The 8263-nt window shown below is 37.3% G+C and overlaps 1 protein-coding gene across 2 annotated transcripts; it reads left to right on the top strand.

Moving 5' to 3' along the window:
• Window positions 1-1347: 1347 nt before the first annotated feature.
• Window positions 1348-7421, top strand: LOC116248513 (ABC transporter F family member 5-like). Of its 2 annotated transcripts, XM_031621351.2 has the most exons (9): window positions 1348-2461; window positions 2624-2965; window positions 3801-3941; window positions 4046-4225; window positions 5283-5438; window positions 6028-6129; window positions 6231-6359; window positions 7019-7123; window positions 7197-7421. In XM_031621351.2, exons 1-9 carry the CDS (start codon window positions 1562-1564, stop codon window positions 7290-7292), a joined length of 2151 nt encoding a protein of 716 aa, XP_031477211.1. In that variant the 5' UTR covers window positions 1348-1561; the 3' UTR covers window positions 7293-7421. The 2 variants fall into 2 exon arrangements, with proteins under 2 accessions (XP_031477211.1, XP_031477212.1); XM_031621352.1 differs by lacking the exons at window positions 6028-6129; window positions 6231-6359; window positions 7019-7123; window positions 7197-7421 and adding an exon at window positions 5789-5833.
• The last annotated feature ends 842 nt before the right edge of the window (window positions 7422-8263 follow it).

The raw sequence follows: 8263 nt of genomic DNA, 5'->3' as shown, positions 1-8263 counted from the left end.
CTTTAGACCCTGGAAGCCGGAGAAAGGAAAAGTGCTTCTGCTCGGCCCTTAATCGAGTGAAAGCATAATCCTCAAGCACAACAGACACTTAATTTCTTATTTTCTTGAGATCTATTGATGAAAGTGAGAGCGAGATCCGGCTTTAACAGCGAGTCCACTAAAATCAAAGTAGATTAAAAAGCATTATCATCACTGTTACCATAGATTTGAAATCCAAAATTTCTGGAGATAGATTTCTTGTTAGCTATTGATTTTAAATCCATATTACTTGGAAGAAACTACCTTTAACGTAAAACCCACAAGGTCATACCCTTATACCTCTAAGGTTTTGATTTGTTTCAGGAGTTAGGTGAATTTGTGGTACATCAATCAACTCGAGAATTGTGTTTGCTACTATTTGCAGCCCAAAAGAATCATGCATTGGAACGTGACAGTTGACGTAAGATTCAAACCTAAAACCCCTTAAAAAGTGAACCATCTTGCCGCCTGGTTACGCTATGTCCCTTTAAGCAATCCAACTTATATGTTAAAGACCTTAGATCTTACACAAGATATCAAATTCAAAGATCCTTAAAAGATCTCTGATCTTAGGTACACAAAACACATTGGTACAAACATTACATATAATAAGCACACACAAACTTAAATTAGCAGTTCAACACTAATGACAAAGGGGAGAAAATGAAAACTTCAAAAAACTTGAATTGAGATCATGGAGTCATTGCAATTTATGGAAAAAGATTTGTGAATAGGGTTTTGCATGGCTTTATTAGTGGTCATAGATGAAGATGGGGGCTACATTTATGAAAGCAAAGAACTTCGTTCAAGGATATAATTTTTCAAGGAACCTAGAAAAACGCACTACTTTTTTAGAATTTCAACAGAAGAAATCCATGAAGAAAATTACGTTTAGAATTTGAAACCTCCACTTTATTAACAATGTATTATTGGATAACAGTGGATCTCAGATTTGGGTCTTCCCCAAATGGTGAAAAAAGAAGAAGAGAAAAACAGTGACCTCATATATGTACAATCTTTTTTTTTATTTACTGAAATTGAAACACAATTCGACTTAGTTATATTATTTACCTTCTTAATAAATTAAAATCTAATTAGACTTAGTTTATTATTTTTCAATATGTCATGTTACCCTTTTTGTCAATTATATAATTTGTTTTTCTTCCTTAATATTCTTTATTTTAACAATTTTCGCGCATGTTTAATACTGACGAAGGTATAACTTTCTCAGAAAGGAATGGCAACTACGAAAGTTTTATTGGACGGAGGGGTATTTGTGTTACCTACTCTTTTGAACGTTGATATATGGCGGAGAGAAAGAGCGGGTGGTGGAGTTTCCTCTGCAACTCATCCTTCGCGGGAGAAGGTTCCTTCGATCTCACTTTGTTACAAGAACCCTAGGTTTCTTCCTGGAATCCCTTCTGCTCCGTTGGGTTTTCTCCATTTCGGCAGTAACGTGAGTCTCTACTGCTCTACCTCACCCTCGAGGGTTTCTTCCTTACAATTCGTGGTTTTCCCCTTCTGAACCGGAGGGAGGACGACGATGGACATCGTCTCTTCCTCCAAACCCGCATGCGTAGATCTAAAATCATTGTTCTGTGCTAACACCAAGTTTCTAGAATGTCGAAGGGTATTCCTTAATCGTAGGTTTGCTTGTAATCGACGTCTTGTTTTAGCTCAAACTAGGTTAAGATTTCAGGATGATATTGCTTCTAGGATATCGAAGTTCTCCGTTAGATCGAGAAGCCCTAGATTTTCGGCTGTTGCCGTGGAGACAGTGACGACCACCACAGAGGAAGAGGTCGAGGATATAGAGTCTCTGTTTTCGGATAGTTCAAAAAAGGAAACGTCGGCGAAGAAGAGAGATAAGCAGGTTGGGAGTGGAGCTTCGAGTATTTCGTCTGGGGTTAGGTTAGAGAACATCAGCAAGAGCTTTAAGGGTGTTACAGTCTTGAAGAACGTCAGTTGGGAGGTGAAGAAGGGGGAGAAACTGGGATTGGTGGGGGTTAATGGTGCTGGGAAGACGACCCAAATGAAGATTATCGCGGGAGAAGAGGAGCCTGATTCGGGGTACCTGATCAAGGCGAAGCCCAATATGAAAATCTCGTTCTTGACGCAGGAATTTGAGGTCTCGCCTAGTAGGACGGTGAAGGAAGAATTCATGAGTGCGTTCAAGGAAGAAATGGAGATTGCGGAAAGGATTGAGAAGGTACAGAGGGCGTTGGAAAAGGCGGTGGATGATTTGGCATTGATGGGCAGGCTTTTGGATGAATTGGACTTGCTTCAGAGGCGGGCAGATGCTGTTGATCTCGATGAGGTCGACGTGAAAATCAGTAAGATGGTGCCGGAGCTTGGGTTCTCTCCCGAAGACACGGATAGATTAGTTGCTTCATTTAGTAGTGGTTGGCAGATGAGGATGTCTCTGGGGAAGATTCTTCTCCAGGTACTTTCTTTCTTTTGCTGCTTTTCTTTCCTTCTCTTTTGGTCTAAGCTGCTGGCTATTTTTCTTTCTTTTTCTTTTTGCTGATAAGTGCTAGCTTTGTACAAACTATTTTGAAATAACGTCGTCGTTTGACTTCTTTTTTTTTTTTTTTGGGTGCTTCAGGAGCCTGATTTGCTTCTTTTGGATGAGCCCACAAATCACCTTGATCTCGACACGATAGAATGGTTGGAAGGTTACCTTCAGAAGCAAGATGTACCAATGGTTGTTATATCACATGACAGAGCTTTTCTTGATCAGCTGTGCACAAAGATTGTGGAGACAGACATGGGAGTTTCAAGGACTTATGATGGAAATTATTCTCAGTATATCCTAGCAAGAGAAGCATGGATAGAGACCCAATTTGCGGCATGGGAAAAGCAGCAGAAGCAAATTGAGCAAACAAAAGATATTATTAGTCGATTGAGTGGTGGAGCTAATACAGGTCGTGCATCAACTGCAGAGAAGGTAACTCCATTTGTTTCACCTTTTCAAGGTCTATTTCTGTGCTTGTGGTAGGTTGTGTCAAGTTCAGCAACATACGCTTTGGGTAATAAAGGAATGGAAAACAAAAGAAACAAAGAACGTACATATTGGTATATACCATGTACGAACATGAACTCTCCGTTGGGAGAAGGAACGCATTCCACATATTTCACACATGGTGTACTTCCTCCACGCTCTTCATGGGGTCCCTGGTGAAATCAGGAAAGTCTGTTGATAACAGTTGAAGTAGCTTGAAAGTAAGGAGACTGATGGCCAAAGCTTTCAAGATACAACTGCAGTTTTCAGCTGTAATTGTTCTCTTGAATATCAGTAACTGATTCATCAAAGGAAGGTACTATTGGTTGCTATGCCAGTCTTCAACTGTCGGTAGCAAGAAAGGCTGCATCAGCTATTCCGCTGTTTTCATTGGAATAATAGAAGACACTCTTTTCCGTGGAATCCTCAATGAGAACAAACACCAAATACTATGCAGAAACTTTTCATTTTAGAGATCTCAAGTGTCACCCGACTTTCATTCTTATAGTGCATCAGGTGGAGCTTTTGATCTGGAACACGAAAGTACTCAGGAGTTGAAAAGGAATATTCTGGAAGACATTTCATCATATAGGAAAATATACCTTCAAACCTATAAACATATGCTAATTTAACTTTTTAGTCTTTTGTGCTGCCATGTTATGTTATGATGTATTACCTTAACTTTTACTGCTAATCTCTGCTGAGGAGAAATTTCATCTGATCTACCAACTCCTTCTGAAGCATCAATTGAAGTTGTTTACTCTCTTTTATGTTGTGATAGAAACTGGAGAAGTTACAAGAAGAAGAACAGATTGAGAAGCCATTCCAGCGCAAACAAATGAGAATCAGATTTCCTGAACGGGGAAGAAGTGGGAGATCTGTCATAGCGATCAAGGGCCTAGAATTTGGCTATGACGATAAGGTCTCTGTCTTTGTATATTGCAACGCAAATATGTGAACTTGAGATAATATCTAATGTTCTAGCTTTGCATAGTGTTGCTAATCAACTCTTGTCTCATGGTTTAGCTGCTGTTTGATAAAGCAAGCATTTCTATTGAGAAGGGCGAGAAAATTGCTATAATCGGTCCAAATGGATGTGGAAAAAGTACGTTGCTCAAACTTATTATGGGTTATGAGAAGCCAAAAGGCGGTGAACTTTTGATTGGGGAGCATAATGTTCTGCCCAATTATTTTGAACAGAACCAGGTACATAGCATTTTAAGCTGTGCAAGATTTTATTTGTATTGTGTCCTATCAATTAGTGTTGTTTATGCTGTGTAATTCGTAGTTGTTCTATTGACCATTTAAGCTCATTATAATCTAATATCATATTGAAGAGCATTCTCCAGACGTCTGCATCATCAATATCTTGACAAGCTTTATGTATCTACGGCCATTGTCATAACTTGATTTTATTTACACCTGATCTATAATTGACAGGCTGAAACAGTAATTTTTCTTATTGCATGAAATGATAAAAGCTTGTGTAATTGCATCAAAAGTTCAAAACTTATCTGCTACTGCCAATAAACTTCAAGGTTTAGTGCCGAAAGACAGTGTAGAAAGTGATTATCCTGCAACTAGATGAGAAGTTTCTGAATCTCAGGAAAGTCTCGGAAAAAGTTTGGCAAATTTTTTTAGAAAAAGAAAAAATCCTAAAAATTAAGAAAAGGTAAAATAAAATGAAAAACTAACAAGAAACCATAAAATAAGTTGATAAAATAATGAAAATGATATCTTTAATAATGATAGAAATGAAGATAAATAATTTAACTTAAGTTTAAACTTTCAAGCAAAAGTAACATGGAATAATGAGAACAAAGCGTGAAAAAATGCCAAAAAGCAAACGTGAAAAATTCATTGTGGAGTTTTTTTAAGAGAAGGGGAAAAAGACAGGTTTTTCTCATTTTCATTGATCGGGTCTTTCTCGAAAAAGGCAAGTTCTTTGGGACTATGCTTCGGCATTTGGCATAGAATGGAAAACTGAATCAGCTATCTCCATGGAAGCCAAATGGTAATATTACATTGCCAAAAAAAAAAGAACTTGCATGGAAACATGGTTCAGCACCTCATTCAACTAGATCAAGCCGTGAGAGTTTAGCTTGCTTTCTCGTGAATTAAGTTGCATCGAGTCATCAGTTTGACATGCAACATAAATAGTAGGCTTAGATGACCTTGAACACCAAGAGGACATAACCATTTGGCCTGTCTCATATTGTGAAAAGCATCTAATTCTTGAATTTTTTTGTCACAACCTTATCAGGCAGAAGCTCTAGACTTGGAGAAAACAGTGCTTGAGACTGTTGAAGAAGTTGCTGAGGACTGGAGAATTGATGATATAAAGGGGCTTCTTGGTCGTTGTAATTTCAAATCAGACATGCTTGATAGAAAAGTGTCTTTCTTGAGTGGTGGCGAAAAGGTTAGTGATGTTGGTCTCAGCATAAAGCTTGCAAATTCTGTTATGTGTGTGTGATAGAGAGAGAGAGAGAGATGATTGAACATCAAAGTTCGCTTGAGTGATTAGCTTGAAATGTGTGGCATACTAATCCTATACCACTGCGGGTCATTTTTAGTTTTGGTCATGTAACTACATGAAATTCCCGTATGGCTTTGTCATTTTTACTTATGACCTTTGTATCCTCCATTTCAAATGACCTCTATGTCCTCCATTGCAACCTTAATATCTTTTTCTTTAGTTCCAGATGTGTACTTATGCATTTCCTGTTCCGTTCCTTTAACATATTTTGAAAATCTTCTTTGTCAGTTTAGGCACGACTTGCATTTTGTAATCCCTTCTGAAGCACTAGCTATTGTTACTTTTGAGATTAGAAAAAACGTGTGAGAAATCCCTTCTGAAAAGTCATCTTGGGTGTATAATCAAATGTCCAATCAGTGATATCATTGTTTATCTACATGAGTGGTGGCCCAATACCTGGTTTGCACCTTTCTGTAGCTTGATCCTGTGGGTTTTCTATACTTTACATCTATTCTTGCCCTTGCCTTTTCAGGCACGACTTGCATTTTGTAAGTTTATGGTGAAGCCATCAACTTTGCTTGTTTTAGATGAACCGACCAATCATCTTGACATACCATCAAAGGAGATGCTTGAGGTAAACGTTGTAACGTTTTTCACATTATTCTTTATTCCTTATTTACTTGGTTGCTGGGCATAAAGCAACATAATTTTCTGATCTTCCAACTGTTTTTATAGGAGGCAATAACAGAGTACAAGGGCACTGTTATTACAGTTTCTCATGATCGATATTTTATAAGACAGATAGTTAATAGAGTAATTGAGGTGAAGGATGGAAAACTTCAAGACTATGCAGGGGATTATAACGTAAGTGCATTGAAGCCATTGTTAATGTTTTACTGCTTCCAGCTAATCTTTCGCAATTCTGTTTGCCAATCTAATATTGACCTTGTCAAATGTTGTGTGGGATAATACTGAATATATGCTTGTAGTGCTGGAGATAACCTAGGTTCCACTGTCAACAACTTGGCACTGTTTTCAGAGTACAGTAATATAAACTCCTTTCTTGCGATCACTTGATGGGCAGACTAGCTGTGACGTGCATTTTTGTGAAGAAACCTTTCACTCTAGATAAGAATGTTGGAACTTGTTCACACACAAGCTATTGCACTAGAATAATCTTAATCATCAGTTGTACATATTTTTGGAATGAACATGTTGAAACTTGAAATTAAAAGACAAATCTCATTGAAGGAATCTCAACCTTAATCTACTGAAGTGGAGAAACTCTTGGAATGGTTAAATTTTGGTTAGAACTAAGTGGTCTTTTCCACAATATTTCTCAGCCTTATTGGGACCACTAATTACACATATGGTAGTTCCTGCCTGATGTTTTGTGTGTGTGTGTGTATGCTCAATATGTTTCTCATTTGTTCTGTTCCTACAGTAAGATTGCTGCTTCATGCACCATAATGCTTTGTTTCACACCATTATCAAAAGGATGTCATATATAATTTGTTTTACAGTATTACCTTGAGAAAAACCTTGAGGCTAGACAGAGGGAACTCGAGCGTGAAGCAGAGCTGGAGGAGAAGGCTCCAAAGGTGAAGGCAAAATCTAAGATGTCAAAGGTACATTTGCTGATCCAGTAACCCTTGCAACAAGTAAACTATGCATTGCAATGACTATATGAAATATTCACAGGCTGAAAAAGAAGCAAGGAAAAAGCAAAAAATGATGGCATTTCAGCAGGCAAAAGCAAAGTCAAAAGGGCTAAAGAATGCGAAAAGATGGAACTAACACGGTTTGATGTTTCCAATATTCAATTCTGCCATTGTAATTATTCACCATTTACCGCTAGATCCCCCTGTAGATGTTTGTAAAGATCTATTAATGAAAGAGTTTAGAAGATGAAAAGTTTTGGCTGCATTTGGGATCAGAGAGAAAGTGAGCGGATGTGCTTTTACTAGGAAATATATATATAATTTTCAAATCGACACTGATATGACTTTTAAGTCTTTTTCGGTTTAGGTTGAGAGACTCGTAATTGTAGACGGGCTATTTCAACGTAGAAAAAGAAGTTTCATCTTTTGCAAGGGAAAACTTTGAACCAGCTGCTCATGCAACAAGACAAATGCAAGGAATACTTTCAAAAATTTTTTTTTTTTTTTGGCTCTCAACTTATACAAGTAAACCGTATCAAGAACCTCTTATTTTGATGTAATTTGCAGACCCATATGAGGTCGTATGAAAAGTGACTATAACAGTCACAAAGAATACATATAATACCAAAAAGGCACTAAGGCCAAGTGAAGAAGAGTAATACTCATTCAATAAACAATATAAAGGCTGTAAAATACAGCTTATCCTTTACAAAGACTGTTACAAGGATATTTATAAGAGAGAATAAGAAGAGATGAGCTAAACTAGCCGTTGGGCTAGTTCCAACAGCTCTTAATAGAGCTGTTGGAACTGCCAACGGCTAGTTTGGCAGAAATAATAAAAAAATAAAAAAATAAAAAATAAAAAATAAAGAGAAAAGAAAGAAATAAACTAAATCCTAAACTAATTCCTAACTAATCCTAAACTAGCTCTTAACTAAGATAATACCTAATTAAGAGATAACAACAATAAGAAATCATATTTCTTAACACCCCCCTTAAACTTACGGTGCTATCACCGAAAGTTTATCTAAAAGAAAGTTGAATCTGGGAGAACATAGAGGCTTTGTGAAGAAATCAGCCAGCTGGAACTCGGAGGAGACATATGGA

The sequence above is a fragment of the Nymphaea colorata genome, chromosome 2 (genome assembly GCF_008831285.2).
Source record: "Nymphaea colorata isolate Beijing-Zhang1983 chromosome 2, ASM883128v2, whole genome shotgun sequence".
Taxonomy (NCBI): Eukaryota; Viridiplantae; Streptophyta; class Magnoliopsida; order Nymphaeales; family Nymphaeaceae; genus Nymphaea; species Nymphaea colorata.
This window is presented reverse-complemented; position numbering and strand designations above follow the sequence as displayed.

Excerpts from the sequence above, each read along its gene's own strand:
- LOC116248513 (XM_031621351.2), top strand. The coding sequence starts at position 1,562 with ATGGACATCGTCTCTTCCTCCAAACCCGCATGCGTAGATCTAAAATCA. Across the intron at positions 2,462-2,623 it reads TGGGGAAGATTCTTCTCCAG|GAGCCTGATTTGCTTCTTTT; the intron begins GTACTTTCTTTC and ends TGGGTGCTTCAG. Across the intron at positions 4,226-5,282 it reads ATTATTTTGAACAGAACCAG|GCAGAAGCTCTAGACTTGGA; the intron begins GTACATAGCATT and ends CAACCTTATCAG.